The 17256-nt window shown below is 39.3% G+C and overlaps 1 protein-coding gene across 1 annotated transcript in view; it reads left to right on the top strand.

Annotated features, from left to right (window-relative positions):
* LOC124615980 (fatty acid synthase-like) overlaps positions 1 to 17256 on the top strand; it is a 394674-nt gene that overhangs the window by 292830 nt on the left and 84588 nt on the right. Inside the window, exon 25 of the mRNA XM_047144185.1 lies at positions 1178 to 1342. Within this exon, the coding sequence (XP_047000141.1) occupies positions 1178 to 1342 (165 nt within the window). The remainder of the gene's footprint in view (positions 1 to 1177; positions 1343 to 17256) is intronic.

The raw sequence follows: 17256 nt of genomic DNA, 5'->3' as shown, positions 1-17256 counted from the left end.
AACATTATACTCAGAACTGTGACTATGTAACAGTTTGCATTAAATAAATGAACCAAGTAAAATAATTAAAAAAAATACATGATGAGACAAACATTGAAACTTCTATGGCGACAGTACTCATTAAATGTCTGAAGATGGTCTTGTAAGCCGAAAACTGGTTAACACAATAAAAGAAATACTGTAGATAAAAAGCAAACTTGGGCTTTTCATTTATTATAATGTTGTTCTACCAAGAACCAATGGAAGATTCAGTTAACTCAATTATATCATTATTGCTGGATGCAAAAAAAGATAATTTATGTTTTTGATTTAGTTGGGGGCTTGATCTTGAATAGTTTCTTTCATTTTAGATCTCTCCATGCACATAAGACTTGTTGCTTTGATCGTTTCAGTTTCTGAATGTCACATTCATATGTTTTTCAAGTCAAGTCTAAACTCTCTTATCTTAGTAAATTTTTGAGTAAGATTTTTAAAGATTTTTAATGTTTGGAAGAATCAGATTCTTCTTAAATTTTTTCAACAGATGCACCAGAAAAATAATGAATGGAAAAAGAAAATTTGACTACTGAACTTGAATTATAAAATAACAATATAAGGACTTGTAATTTTCGACTATGGTGAAGCTATTCTTCTTTCAACTTGGCTGGCTGCATATGAAAATCCCATTCTACACACTTACTAAGAAAATCATTGCCACATAAAGCTGATTCCTACATCAATTTACTATTAGTCTGTGTGGGCAACTAAGATGTTATTACAGAATCTGCTATGTTATTTTACTATGACTCCAATATTATAAAGGCCTGAATTGTCATGTGAGCCTGAATTTCTGACCGTTACATACCCTCATGAAGCAAAATATTTAATATCCCCAGTAGACACACAAAAAAGTAAAACTGATGGCATTATTCTAGGTATTGAAACTCAGTGAGGAGAGAAGATAGAGTAGTGAAGGTCTTAGTGACCTGCATTTCCTTTTTAATCTTTCCTCACTGTATCCCTCTCTCCTCTCTGAATTCTGAACCTCAGATAATGTCATCACTTCTGGTTTGGAACAGGTCACTGTCACCCATCATCAGCATTTTGACTCCTGAAGGTATGTACCAGCCAGAAGTTCTCTCCCACATTTATTATATTTCTCAGTTGAATTTTCCTTTGAATTGTCATTCATTTACAGATGAAACTGGGTGTAATAGATTTTGCCGGACGTAACAGAAAAGGTCAAAGAATTATGGGTCTTATACATCCAGATACCCTCAAGACTAGTGAACATCTAACATGGAACATTCCAGACAACTGGAGTCTAGAAGATGCTGCTACTGTGCCCTTTGCATTTGCTATGGTATGAAATATGATATAGTCAATGTGGAGAATAACCATAATCTTATATACTGCACAATTTTTATTACTAGTTATTGATAAGTAACAATAATACTAACAATAACAGCTATAATAATATTTATGAAGTTTGTTAGTGATGGATTATATTTACAGTCAGCTTTACTATGTAATTTATCACTTAAAATTACAGTCGCACACATTTAACAATGTTGGAAAAGACAGATTGCTACTTACTGGAAAGAAGACACGTCAAGTTGCAGACAGGCACAATCAAAAGACCCTCAAATATAGCTTTCAGCCAAAGCCTTTGTCAGTAAAGAGACACAAAAACACACACATGGAAAAAGCAGGAACACTTAATGCACACATGACTGCCAACTCCAGCATCTCAGGCAGGAATGCAACATCACATGGGATGCAAGCATCAATCTGGAGGGGGTGTGGAAGGGGAAGGGGAACGTATGGTAGTGTATGGGTGACAAGAGAGATGAACACTGTCTGGTGGGAGTGTGCAGGGACAAAACTGCCAAAAGGCGCAGCATCAGGAGGTTGTAGGGCAGGGAGGTGGGAGAAAAGTAACAAAAAAGGAGAGGAGCAGGGAAAGATGAGTGGATGCATTAGCAGAGGGCTGCAAATAAACAGGGTGGAATTTGAGAATGAGGAGGACATGGTAGGACAGAAGTGGTAGAAACTATTGGGTGGAGGGTGTGAGGACAGTATGTTATCATAGATTGAGGCTGGGGTAATTACAAAAGCAGAGAGTGTGTTGTAAGGATAACTCCCAACTGCACAGTTCAGAAATGCTGGTGGTGGAAGGAAGGGATCCACATGGCTCAGGTAGTGAAGCAGCCATTTAAATCAAGTGTGTTACGTTCACCTGCATGTTGTGCCACAGGGTGGTCTACTTTGATCTTGGCCACAGTTTGGCAGTGGCCGTTATCCTGATGGACTGCTGGTTGATAGTCAAACCAATATAAAAAGCTCTGAAATGATTGCAGCAGAGCTGGTAAATGACATGACTCCTTTCACAGATGGCCCGGACCCTGATGGGGTAGTATAAACCTGTGACAGTACTTGAATAGGAAGTGGTAGGTGGGTGGATTGGGCATGTTTTGCACCTGGGTCTTCCACAGGGATATGTTCCTTGGGGTTGGGATGGGACTGGTATAGGAATGGACTAGGATGTTGTGCAGGTTGGTTGGGTGACGAAATACCATTTTAGGAGAATTGGGAAGTATCTCGGGTAGGATGTCCCTCATTTCAGGGCACAATGATAGGTAATCAAAGCCCTGGAAAAGGATGTGGATCATTTGTTCTGGTCTGGGGTGGTGTTGGGTGATGAAGGGGACACTCCTTTGTGGCTGATTTTTGGGGGTGGAGGGAGGATGTAGGTGTGAGGGGAAATGGCTCGGGAGATCTCTTTGTGGACCAGATCTGGGAGATAGTACCTGTCTGTGAAGGTCTTGTTGAGACCATCAGCATACTAAGCAAGGGAGCATGCTATATGGGAGGGATTTTTTGATGTAGGGGATGACAGTTTTCAAAATGCAGTGCTGTTGGTGGTTGGTGGGTTTCTATGAACAGAGATGCGAATGGAGCCATCAGAGAGGAGGAGATCAACATCTAGAAAGGTGGCACACTGGGCTGAGGAAGGACACGTGAAGATGGGAGAGAAGGTGTTGTGGTTGTAAAGGAACAAAGACAGGACGACTTGGCTCTGAGTCCAGATCATGAAGATATCATCAATGAACTTGAACCAGACTACGGGTTTGGTGGTTTGGGAGGCTAGAATGGTCTCCCCTAGATGGTCCATAAAAAGGCTGGCATAGGAGGGTGCCATGTGGCTGTCCAAGGCTGTGCCATGAATTTTTTTTGTGTTCCTTTTCTTCAAATGAGAAGTAGTTGTGGGTTGGATAAAGTTAATAATGTGTATGAGGAATGAGGCAGTGGGTTTCGAATCTGAAGGACATTGGGAAAGGTAGTGTTCAATAGTGAGAAGATCATAGGCATTAGGGATTTTGGTGTATAGGGAGGTGAAGTTGGCAGTGATGAATAGGGATCCAGGATGTATAGGAGTGGGGATGGTAGAGAGTCATTGATAGAAGTTGTTGGTGTCTCTGACATGGGAAGCTAGTTTATGGGCAACTGGTTGGAGGTGTTAGTCAATGAGTGCTGAAATTATTTCAGTGGGAGCACAATAACCATCCACAGTGGGTCATCCAGGATTGTTGGGTTTGTAGATTTTGGAGAGGATGTACTAGGTTTGTGTGTGTGTGCAGGGTGTGTCATAGGTGTGAGGAGGGAAATGGATTCATGGAAGATTTCTGGGAAGGACCTATAGCTTTAAGCAGGGATTGGAGATTGTTTTGGACTTTTGGGATGGAATCACTCTGGAAGAGTTTACAGATGGAGGAGTCAGATAATTGGCAGAGGCCTTCTGCCAGGCAGTCAGAGCAATTCATAACAACAGTGTTATGGGAATGTTTTGGCTCTGGATATGGTGATGGGTTGGAATGGAGTTTCGAGAGGTGTGGAAAATTGAAAAGGTCAGCTAGGCAGGCTTTAGCTGCTAAGAGGGGAGAAGAGGTGGGAATGCTGTGGGTACAATAGGAGTTGGATATGGTGCCCCGAGGACACATCTTTTCTTTGTTCCTTCACAACCTCAATTCCTTCTCTGCCATCCACTCCACATGGTTCTCCTCAACCCAGCATGCCACCTTCCTTGTGGTTGACAACATCCTCTCTGATATCTCCATCTGGACCTCTGTCCACTTTAAACCCACCAACTACCAAGAGAACCTGCATTTTGACAGCTGTCATCCGTTTTACACAAAAAAATCCCTTCCATATAGCCTGACTACACTGGAACGGCATATCTGCATTTAAAAAAACTCCCTTGCTCAGAATGTCACCAAGGCCTTCACAGACAGGCACTCTCCCCCTGATCTGGTCTGCAAACAGATCTCCTGAGCCATTTCCCCTCACACTCCCAATCCTCCCTCCATCCCCAAAACCTGTCACACAGCAGTGTCCCCTTCATCACCAAGTAGCATCCCAGATTGGAACAATTCAACCACATCCTTTGCCAGGGCTATGATTACCTATCATCGTGCCCTGAAATGAGGGACATCCTACCGGAGATACTTTCCACCCATCCTAAAGTGGTGTTCTGTCACCCACCCATCCTCCACAACATCCTTGTCCATCCCTACACCACTCCCAATCCCAACCCAAAGGAAAATGTCCCTTTGGAAGACCCAGGTGCAAAACCTGTCCACTCCACTCACCCACTACTTCCAATTCAAGTGTTGTCACAAGTTTAATCTATCCCATCAGGGACCAGGCCACCTGTGAAAGCAGCCATGTCACTTACCAACTGTGCTGCAATCATTGCAGAGCTTTTTATATTGGTATGTCTATCAGCCAGCTGTTCAGCAGGATGAATAAGAACAAAGTAGACCACCCTGTGGCACAACATGCAGCTGAACATAACACACTTGGTTTTAATGGCTGCTTCACTAACTGAGTCATCTGGATCCTTCCCTCCACCACCAGCTTTTCTGAACTGTGCAGGTACCAGTTATCCACTCTTATAATTATCATGGCCTCAATCTATAGTAACATACTGTCCCCATACCCTCCACCCAATAGTTTCCACCGCCTCTGTCCTACTGTCTCCTCGTGATTCTCATCTTCCACTTTGTTTATTTGCAGCCTGCTACCAATGCGTCCACTCATCTTTCCCTGCTCCTTTCCTTTTTAGTTAGTTTTTCTCCACCTCCCTGCCCCACAACCTCCTCATATTGTGCCTGTTGGCAGTCTAGTCCTTGCACACTCCACCAGACAGCATTTGTCTCTCTCTCTCTCTCTCTCTCTCTCTCTCTCTCCCCACCTGTTCACTACTATACCTTCCCCCTCCCCCCCTCCACTCTGGCCCAAGATGCTGGAGATGGCAGTCACATATGTGTGAGGTGTGTGTGTGTGTGTGTGTGTGTGTGTGTGTGTGTGTGTGTGTGTGTGTGTGTGTATTTTTCTTTTACTGATGAAGGCTTTGGTCAGAAGCTATATGTGAGTGTCTTTTAATTGTGCCTGTCTGCAACTTGACATGTCTTTTTTACGGTAAGTAGCTATATGTCTTTCCCAGATTGTTGATATTCCTACTTGTAATTTCGATTGTTGGATAGTTAAATATATTTCTTTAAATACATTTGTCAGTATGTTTGCTCTCTGGCCTTTTATGCTCGAGATGACTGAGTGTTGAACAGAGATGGGACATAATCTGCACTATTTGCTCTATGGACATTGACTTTCAGAGAATAACAAACCAGCTGCTTTCTAAAGAAATTATAAACAGGTGGACAACAATCAAAAACATCCTGCTAGCAATGCTGCAATGCATTTCAGGATAAATTGTTTCCTCCTCCAGTGTTATAGGATAGAAGATCTGAAATCTGGATTCAAAGATTGAAAAGACTGTTATAAACAGCCACAGAAGTGGGATCTTAAAATATAATTCTGAACAAGGAAACAGGAATGGTGTGGTATCCACAATCCAAGTAAGGACGGTCAGGCACAGAAACAGTTCAAGCAATTTACAAGTAGCATTATTGGAACTAGTCAGACAGCTAAAATTCTAAAGGGAATGGATTCAGTCACTGTTTTTAAACTTGTGCAGATTATGCTGGTACACTATGTAATCAAAAGTATCCAGACACTCCCAAAAAGATATGTTTTTCATATTAGGTGCATTTTGCTGCCACCTACTGCCAGGTATTCCATATCAGTGACTTCAGTAGTCATTAGACATTGTGAGAGAGCAGAATGGCGTGCTCTGCAGAACTATAAATTTGAGTGTCAGGGAGTCGTATCTGGAAGTATTTGTAAAGTATTTGTGTAATCTTATTTCAAAGTGAAACGTGGATGATAAACAATATGGACAAGAAGAGCATAGAATATTTAGAAATGAGGTGTTACAGAAGAATGATGAAGATTAGATGAGTAGATAGAGTAACTGATGAAGAAGTACTGAACTGAACTGGCAAGAAAAGGGCCATATGGTATAATTTGATGAAAAGAGGTGATAAGTTGTTAGGACACATCCTGAAGTATCAAGGAATGTTTAATTTAGTAATGGAGGTAAATCTGTGCAGAGGGAAACTTGACTACAGTAAGAAGGAGTAGGTTTAATAACAAAAAAGTAGAAATGTGGATAAGTTACTATGAACAGCATGGTGAATGCATTATTGCAGCCAAGATAGACATAAAGCCCAGACCCATCATGTAGTTCAAATTTATATTGCAACTAGCTCTGCAAATGATGAAGAGATTGAAGAAATGTATGATGAGAGAAAAGAAATTATGCAGATAGTTTAGGGAGATGAAAATTTAATAGTCATGGGGGACCGGAATTCGATAGTAGGAAAAGGAAGAGAAAGAAAAATAGTAGATGAATATGGACTGGGAGAAAGAGGAAACTACCTGGTAGAATTTTGCACAGAGCATAATTTAATCATAGCTAATGCTTGGTTTAAGAGTCATGAAAGAAGGTTATATATGTGGAAGAAACCTGGAGACACCAGAAGGCTTAAGATTGATTTTATAATGGTGAGAAAGAGATTTTGGAACCAGATTTTAAACTGTAACACATTTTTAGGGCAGATGTGGACTCTGATCACAATTTATTCGGTATGAGCTGTAGTTTAAAACTGAAGAAACTGCAAAAAAGGTAGGAATTTAAGGAGACAGGACCTAGAAAAACTGAATGAACGAGAGGTGGACAGAATTTCAGAGGGAGCATTAGGGAACAATTGACAAAAACAGGGAGAAGAAATACAGTAGAAAAAGAATAGGTGGCTTTGGACATGAAATAGTGAAGGCAGCAGAGGATCAAGAAGGTAAAAAGATGAGGGCTAATAGATATCCTTGGTGACATAAGAGATATTGAATTTAATTGATGAAAGGAGAAAATATAAAAAAGCAGTAAATAAAGCAAGTGAAATGGAATACAAATCTCTAAAAAATGAGTGACAGCAAGTGCAAAACAGGTCAGCAGGAATGGCTAGAGGACAAATGTATGGTTGTAGAAGCACATATCACTAGGGGAAAGATAGATGCCACCTGCAGGAAAATTAAAGAGACCTTTGGAGAAAAGAGAACCACCTGTATGGATATCAAGAGCTCAGATGGAGAACCAGAGCTAAGCAAATAAGGGAAAGCAGAAAGGCGGAAGGAGTATACAGAAGGTCTGTGCAAGGGAGGGCACTATTATGGAAATGGAAGACAGCATAGATGAAGATGGAATGGGAGATATGATACTGTGTAAAGAATTTGACACAGCACTCAAAGGTGTAGATCAAAAGAAAGGCCCAGGAGTAGACAAAATTCTGTTAGAGCTGTTGAGAGCCTTGGGAGAACCAGCCATGACAAAAATCTTCCAGCTGGTGAAATGTCCTCAGACTTCAAGAAGGATGTAATGATTCCAATTCCAAAGAAAGCAGGTGGTGACAGGTGTGAAAATTACTGAACTATCAGTTAAATAAGTTGTGCCTGCAAAATACTAACATGATTTCTTTATAGAAGAATGGAAAAACTGGTAGAGGCCAACCTCAGGGAAGATCAGTTAGGATTCCAGAAAAATGTAGGGACATATGAGGGAATACTGACCCTACAATTTCTCATGGAAGGTAGCTTATGGAAAGGCAAACCTCTATTTATAACATTTGTAAACACAGAGAAAGCTTTTGAAAATATTAACCGGAATACTCTCATTAAAATTCGGTGGGTGGTAAGGATAAAATTTAGTGAGAAAAGGGTATTTACAGTTTGTATGGAAACCAGGTGGCAGTTATGAGAGCCAAGGGGCATGAAAGGGAACCAGTGGTTGAGAATGGAGTGAGAAAGGGCTGTAGCCTATCCCCAGTGTTATTCAATCTATATGCTGAGCAAGCAGTAAAGGGAACAAAAGAAAAATTTGGAGTAGGAATTAAAGTTCATGGAGAAGAAATAAAATTTTTGAGGTTTCATGGTGACATTAGACTTCTGTCAGAGACAGCAAAGGACTTGTAGAAGCAGTTGAATGGAATGGACAGTGTCTTGAAATGAGGATATAAGATGAGCACCAACAAAAACAACATGAGGACAATTGAATGCACTCGAATTAAATCAGTTGATGCTGAGAGAATTAGATTAGAAAATTAAACACTTAAAGTAGTAGATGAATTTTGCTATTTGGGCAAGAAAATAACTGATGACGGTCAAAGCAGAGAGGATATAAAGTGTAAACTGGCAATGGCAAGAAAAGCACTTCTAAAGAAGAGAAATCTGTTAACGCCAAGTGTAAAGTGTCAAGAAGTCTTTCCTGAAAGTTTTTGTATGGAGCATAGCAATATATAGAAGTGAAACATAGATGGTAAACAGTTTGGACAAGAAGGGAATAGAAGTTTTGAAATGTGGTGCTACAGGAGAATACCGAAGATTAGACTGGTAGATCACATAATTAATGAGGTGGTAATGAACAGAATTGGGAGAAAAGAAATCTGTTGCACAAGCTGACTAGAAGAAGGGATCGGTTGGTATGACTCATTCTGAGACATCAAGAGATGATGAATTTAGTACGGGAAGAAAGCATGGGGGATAAAAATTGCAGATGGAGACCAAGAGATGAATACAGTAGGCATATTCAGAAGGATGTAGGTTGCAATAGTTACTAGGAGATAAAGAGGCTTGCACAGGATAGAGTAGCAAGGAGCACTGCATCAAACCAGTGTTCGTATTAACATCCACAATAACAACAACAACAATAGGTTGCAATAGAAATACAGATATGAAAATGAGCTGTGCAAGACAGATTAGCATGGAGAGCTGTGTCAAACCAGTATTTGGATTGATGAATATAGCAAAAACTGCATTTTACTTGAGGCAGTTGACTAAATCTCGTTATATGCACTCAGGATGCAATGCATTTGAACAGGCTAGTTTCCGATCAAGAAATAATTGCACACACTATAAACTTGTTGTTGTGGCTTACATTAGACCAGGTTTACAAGAATATTTTAAGTTTTGTAGGATGCATATGTATCTGTGTGTGATGACACAGTGTGAGAAATACTTCTCAAATTTGTAAGACTGATCTTCTCCCAAATATTTTCTTATTTTATAAGTAACATTTTGTGTGAGAGAGATTACAACCTGCATCATTATCACAATGTGCATTATTCTGCTCACTTATAGGTTATTTAACCTTCTATGGGCTCGTTGGACTGCTTATTACTCTTCACACTGTAATGAGAACTTTTTGGATATTCCGAGAGTTATTTAGCAGATGAAGCTGTTTCCATAATTCTCATCAACAGCAAGCGTTCTGCATTGTATGGTACATCAGAATTGCAGATCTGATTTGGCAACAGAGAGCTTTATATGATCAATGTTTATTTTTGTTCTAGTGATGAATGCTGGCAACATCTACTTAAACTTTATGTAAAATGCAGGAAAGGCAACTGCTCACCTGTGGCAGAGTGATACATGGTACAGAGAAACACATAACAGAAAACAATACTCACACTAGCTTTCTCTGGTAAGAGTACACACACACACACACACACACACACACACACACACACACACACACACACACAGAGAGAGAGAGAGATGCACACTCCTGCAGTCATGGCAGGACTGATTACAGATTATTGTTTACTGAGAGCAATTGCCTGGATTGTGGGAATGTGGCAAGGAAGGATTCGTGAGGCAAGGACAGGGTAACAGGATAGTGCAAGGCAGGTCTTTCAACAGATGACTCAGTGGCGGTCATAAAAGAGAGAGACAGAGGGAGTGGGAGAAGGGAGAGGATGGTGCAGATGAAGAGGAGATAGGAAGGGGAGAAAGAAAGGGCAAGGGGTGGAAAATAGTGGGGGGGGGGGGGGGGGGAGGAAGAGGGAGAGAGAGAGAGAGAGAGAATATGCCTGCATGGCAAGGGAGGGGAGAGGAGTGGTGACAGAAGGTAGAACTGCACAAACCCAAACCACAGGGTCCCCACAGGTCGTCCCACTATGGCTGTACAGAATGCTCCCACAGATTGTACGTCTTCCTTTGCTGACCAGCATCTCCAAACTATTGTTCATAATCTTCCATCCTACAATCAAGACACTGCTCACTTGCGTCATGTCCTTTCCACAACTCTGTTGCATTGTGACCAGACTCCTTGTTGGCAACTGTGAATGTGATGTCCTTATACACCAAAATCCCATACGCTCATGGCCATGTGGCCATGCAACACTACTTATTGTCAAAATTATGATTATATGTGATATCAAGTGAAATTTGTGACTGGATTGAAGACTTTTTGGTAGTGAGGATGCAGCATGTTATCTTGGATGGAGAGTCATTGTCATATGTAGAAGTGGCTTCGGGTGTGCCCCAGGAAGTAAATGCTGCATTTACATATGTCTGCCTCTATTATATTCATCTCAATGTAAACAATAACATAAAAGTGACACCAGGGAGAAATGGTTCAAATGGCTCTGAGCACTATGGGACTCAACTGCTGAGGTCATTAGTCCCCTAGAACTTAGAACTAGTTAAACCTAACTAACCTAAGGACATCACAAACATCCATGCCCGAGGCAGGATTCGAACCTGCGACCGTAGCGGTCTTGCGGTTCCAGACTGCAGCGCCTTTAACCGCACGGCTACTTCGGCCGGCACCAGGGAGAAATCTGAGATGAAATAACACAGCTTGTTTCATAAATAAACTGACAATATTCCTTAGAAATCATTAAAGCTATAATACAGAGTGATCACATTCTCATGAAGAGGTAGAGAGCTGCTGCAAAGAATTACAGAAACTTAAAATGATACAAAAATCACTGCAACATGATGATAGGGAACGTTGATGTGGAAGGAGGATAAAAATAATGAAAGATTGGCCCATCTGGAGATGATATCAGAAATAACAGTGCTCATTTATTAGTTGAATTTGTTGAAGGAAAAAAAAAGGAAAAAATGTTGTCTTCAAAATATTTTTACAGAAGGAAGGAAAAAATGGACTGGCAAGAACAAATTGAAGTAACAATGAATTTATTGTATTTTTTTAAGGAATAAAAAATTGTGCTCATTAACCAAAAGTTTTTATAAATGCATAAAATGCAGAGTAACAATAAACATGCTTTTTAACTGAAAGTTTTTATAAATGCATAAAATGCAGAGTAACAATAAATACAAAGATAGAAACAAACAGAGGCCTCTGGAAGGAAGTCAGAAATGCAGAGTATGAGAACTTATGTGGGAATAAGATTGTGTACTAGATTAAATTAGGCAACAAGTTCAGTGTCATACAAAATGAACGTCCAAATATTTAAATATTTGTGGGCAAGTAAGGAGTTGCAAGTGTTTCAAGCAAATCATTAGAGGAACCCAATAGAATATCCAGGATGAAACAAAATATTCAAAGGCTTCTCTGAGAGGCTGTGAGAACTTACAATAAAAAAAATGTAATAGCAGTATGAAGAAAACAAAATAGAAGTAGAAAGTCACATAGGCATTACATTTCATCAGTTAATATGTACAGAAACACACATTACTGCTGCTGCAGAACCATATATTAGTGCAGACTGCTGGACTGAGGTAAATTAATTCTAGCCTGGCCATTTTCATCAGCATTGTAACTTTCCAAAATGTAGCAGTGAATGTTACATTACTCAGGTATGAAGCAGCTGTTTTAATTTATCATCAATCCAGCATTCTTAAACCAAAAATGTGTACTGGTTCGCTTTTATACTACACTGTTCATGGTGACTAAAATAAATATCATTGTAGGAACTTCTGCTCGGTTCTCACCAAATGTCTGTGAGTTCTTGTACACAATGACAATTACAGTTTTATTTTTCGATTAGGTGCAGTAAATGAACCATGAAATATTTTAATGTGTAACAGTTTACAGTTAATGGCAGACAACAATACACACACAGACTAAACAGCAAAAGTCAGAGCATTTAAAGAATGGAAGGTAACACGAATCAAAGAAAAACAGTATTGCTTCTTTAAGGTAACATTAACATTGTATCATTAACGCCCATCCTCAATATTAATTATCAGTGTTACAGAAACGACAGCTTTGAGTAAGTCTTAAGAAGGCTCTAAATTTTTCAATTTTTTTTTTTTACCTATTGGCTTTGTTAGAACATCAGCTTGTTGGTCACTTGTGCTAATGTGCTTTAACGTAATTTTCTTAGTAAAAACTTTCTCTCTCAAAAATAAAATTTTCACATCTATATGCTTTAGTTTATGATGGAAATATGGGTTTTTGCAAAGGCTTATTACTAGCATATTGTCTTCATCAAGCAAAACAGCTCTTTGATTGCCAGAAAGACCATGATACAAATTACTGAGCCAACAGGCTTCACTAGTTACAATGCTTAAAGCTACAAATTCAGATTCTGTTGCTGACAGAGACACTGTGGGTTGTTTCTTAGGTGACCATGAAACAGTACAATCCAAAACTTTGAGAAGGTAGCCATTTGTGGACTTCCTGTCTACTGCTACAAGCCCAGTCAGAGTTCACATAACCACTTATAGGATCAGTACAGTTTTCATCCCTAGCATATAACACACTAATGTGTTTTAAAGCATTCCATAAATCCAGACTTGCCCATGATTGGTACCTGCTTAGAATACTTATAGCTATGCAAATATCTGATCTGGAAACTAACACAGCATACATCAGTGACCCTATTAATTTTCTACACCTTTTCTCAGTATCTTCATTTTCAGGACTTTCTCTTTTTACATACTCTGATCAAAATTTTCCTCCATGGGGGTTGAAACAGAATTACATTCAAACATATCAAAAACTTTCAACACTTTTTCAAGATAGGTACTTTGGCAAATAGTAATAGTACCCTCCCTTAAATTTTGAACAATATTCATTCCTAAATAGTTCATATTCATAACCAAATCTTCCATTTTAAAGTTGTCACTTGATACCAGCTTTAAATTGTCAGTTTAATTCTGAGAAGTGGACACTATCAGTGGATAATCAATGCAAACAAGTATGTATGCTTCATGGCTATTTTCTGTCTTTACATACAATCAGTACTCAAAATCACTTCTTACAAATCCTAAGCCAGTTAATACTGTGTGAAATTTAACATTCCAATTTTTGGATGAGTTCTTTAAATCATACAGAGCCTTTCTAAGTTTACAAACATTAACGTTTATTTTACTGTAACATCCAGTAGGTAATGTAACATGAAAGTCTCCATCTGTCTCTCCATAGAGAAATGTACTGCAGACATCCAGTTGATAGAGGAGAAAGTTACTCTCATTTAAAAAACCAGAAAAAGTCTGACTGAAGTTAGTTTTGTTGCTGGACTGTATATCTCCAAATAAGACAAGCTTTGTTGAGAAACTTTTGCTACAAAACAAGCTTTATAAGAAAGAACATTACCTTTTTCATCTTTTTTGTGCCAAAAAAAAAAACCACTTTGTGTCAATAACATCACAATCGTTTGGCTTACATACGTAACTGAATGTGTTGTTTTCTTCCAGGGCTTGCAGCTCTCTCACTATGGCATCTTTGCAATTTTTAGCTTCACTAGACGACATTGATTCAGCGTACTGTTGCAGTAGGCCCAACTCATAATCCTCCAAGTAATTCTGGTGCTGAATTTTCCTCCTGGGTCTAAGGTTGTATGTCTTCTTGTCATCAGAAACTACATCTTCATCTGCATCCTCAGGAGAAATGTCTATTTTCACTGTCTTTGCTGATTTCTTGTTCTTCTCTAGGCTGACTTATTTTCTTTCACAGTCAGAGTCCTCATTTCTTCTCTATGTTCCTCTGAATCTGAAGCTTTACCTATGTTCTCTTCATCACAACAAATAGTATCTGATTCTTCTACATGAACATCAGTTTTCTTCTCCCTTCAGATATTGCTGGCGGCAAGAAAATTACATCTGGGTACACCTCAATTCCCTTTGTGGAAGGAATATTATATCCCTTCACACCATTATCATAACCCATACATAAACCTATCTTGTTTTTGGGTTCTAGTTTCAGTCACTTTTCTTTGGGTACAAGGACAGGCACACAAGTTCCATATATTTTCAAACATGCTAAGGGTAATTCTCTGTCATAAAAAGGTTCAAAAGGAGTTTTATCTTTTACAGGACTTGGACCAGTCCTATTTAGTACATAAGCCATGATCTGAACTGCTTCAGCCCAGATATGTTTGGACATTCCTGAAATAATTGATTGAGCAGCTTCAACCAAAGTGAGCACTTTCCTTTCAGCTCTTCCATTTTGCTGTGGTATGGACACAACACTTCTTTGATGGGTTTATGCCATTTTCACCCAAAAATGTACCTAAGTCAGTATTCACAAACTCCAGTCCATTATCACTCCTTAGAACTTTAATTTTCAGACCAGTTTCTCTCTCAGTTTTTGCAATAAAATTTCTAATCAAACCTTTAACTTCATTCTTCTGTTTCGAAAAGAATACTTTGCAATGACAAGAGTAGTCATCCTTCAAAATCAAAAAAAAATCTTGCTCCTCCAATCGAATGCATCTCCATGGGTCCACAGATGTCTGCATGAACCAGTTCAAGTGGGGAATTAGCTCTTGACAAACTGACATGGAGAGACAAGCAATATTGTTTACTTGCCAACCATTCTTCACAAGTGATGAAGTTGTCAATGAAGTCACTCCTTTACATGAGAAAAACTGTATCACATGCATAATGCTCTGATGGCGCATTTTTTTATGCCAGAGACTCAAGTTTCCAACACATTTAAAGAGACTGACCAGGCCACTGTCAGTATTGACTGACAAAAGCTCGTTAGTGTCATTACTGTTGACCACAGTGTGTATTTAATCTGCACATGTAAAAGTAACCATTGACAGCTCTGATTGTGTTCTGTTTAGTGTAAACAACATATGATACATTTAGATAATGCATGAACCTCACCTGTACTGTTCAAGAGTTCACATTGTTCTTTGTTTGACACAAAATACTAACACAGTTCCTACAGAAAATAGATTAAATTTCTGTTTAGGCACAAATTTCATTTTAGGCAATTGATAAATTGAACTCCATTCCATGCATGTCATTTCACAGTACCATGCCCAGTCACATCAAGAAATTTGCTGCTGTCAACCACAGTAACTTTCATCGAACTTTGCATACTGCCCAGTCTTATAAGCAGTTCTCTTGTATTGCACATATGCTCACTAGCACCTGTGTCCATGATCCAATAATCTTCTAGATCAACTGCCTGATTAATACACATAAAGGCATTTACTTCCCGAGCCTTTTTGCCTTCCTTTGATTTCAACAGCCTGCAATCCGAATTCAAATGACCTCTTTTCTTGCAAGAATTGCAGCTTGTCATTTCTCTCTTTGCTTCGCTTTTACAGTCCTTTGTATAATGGTCCTCCTTACGACAAGCATAACAGATAATTTTTTGCTGCCTGCTTACCATGGCCAAAGCTGCCTCTGGCTGATCGGACTGATTATTTCTCTCTTCATCAATGAGCAGTCTTGAAGTTAAGTCGTTAGGCATTTGCTTCTCACAGGTGATGGTCTTCAATGTTGAACAGAAATGTTTATATCACTCTGCCAATGACATAACACTTTTGTCATTAACATTTATCTGAAAGTGGTTCATCTGCTTGCTTCATTTTTTGTGTTGATTTCTTCTATTTTTGACAAACTATAACTACCAAGTTATCACCAAACTGGAGCAAGGAAAACTTTTGCTGAAGTAGGTGAATACTCTCTGTGGACTGTTTTTCATACACAGTCTTCAGTTTCAACCAGATACCGGCTGACATAGCACACTAAAGTAGATGTGAGGGATGCTACCTCCATCCACGTCACATTCAATTCCTGTGCTTCTGTGTCCTTTTCCAGCCATGTTTTTACTTCAGCTTCTTTCTCCTGTGGTGGCTTAATAACAATGCTGTTGACAGTACCTAAAAGGCCTTTTGCTCTGAATATCACTTCAATTTGGAATTTGCACACTGCCCAATTATACCCTTCAGACAACTTTGAACACTGAAACTGATGCATAGATTGTTCCATTGTGCCATGCCAACATTATGCCAGTAACATCAAACTTTGCTGTTATGCATGACACCACCAAACAAATACTTGCCACTAAAGTGAGAAATGGACATATGCAAAGCCTGTTTGTGCAGAGTGTACTGTAATGTGTTACAGCTTACAACTAATGGCAAACAACCATACACACACAGTCTAAAAGGCAAAAGCAAAAGCATCTAAAGAATGGAAGATAGCACAAATCAAAGAAAAACAGTCTTGCTTCTGTAAGATGACATTAATATTGTATCATTAACAATTTTAGATAGAAAACAAGAGCTCAGCCTTCATAATGAGTATTCCATAAACAGTGGTTGAGATTGTTGTCACTTATGGTCATGGGAAAGACTATTACATTCTGAAACTGGCTTTGACAGGCCAGTTTTAAATGTCCCGCCTATGAAACCAAAATTCTGTAGACTGAAGCAAGAGCCCTCACATCTAGCAGTGTAACACCACAACTCTGGGTTGTTGCCATAGAGATGCATACAAAACTGCATTACATGATTAATTGTGACAGATGCACAAAGCAGCTACAATAAGCCCACTTTAGCTTACAGTGCTATCCTTTCACCATACAGACTTTAAGTATACTGACATGATTGTCAGGAATGTTTAGAACAGTCTGAGCCAAAAACTGAACTACGCAACTGAGGATAACATCAAGCACATCACCAGAAATACAACTCACTGTAATATAAAGTTGTATTATTCTCTGAGTGATACAATAAATCCTGGTTGAAGAAGTGCTTCAGGAGTAGCCCAACACATGGGTGTGACTGATTCTGCCCCCATCCCCCTCCCCCCACATAACTGCACCCA

This window comes from Schistocerca americana, chromosome 5 (assembly GCF_021461395.2).
Source record: "Schistocerca americana isolate TAMUIC-IGC-003095 chromosome 5, iqSchAmer2.1, whole genome shotgun sequence".
NCBI classification, from domain to species: domain Eukaryota; kingdom Metazoa; phylum Arthropoda; class Insecta; order Orthoptera; family Acrididae; genus Schistocerca; species Schistocerca americana.
The sequence above is the reverse complement of the archived record's forward strand: the minus strand, read 5'-3'. Positions and strand labels throughout refer to the sequence as shown.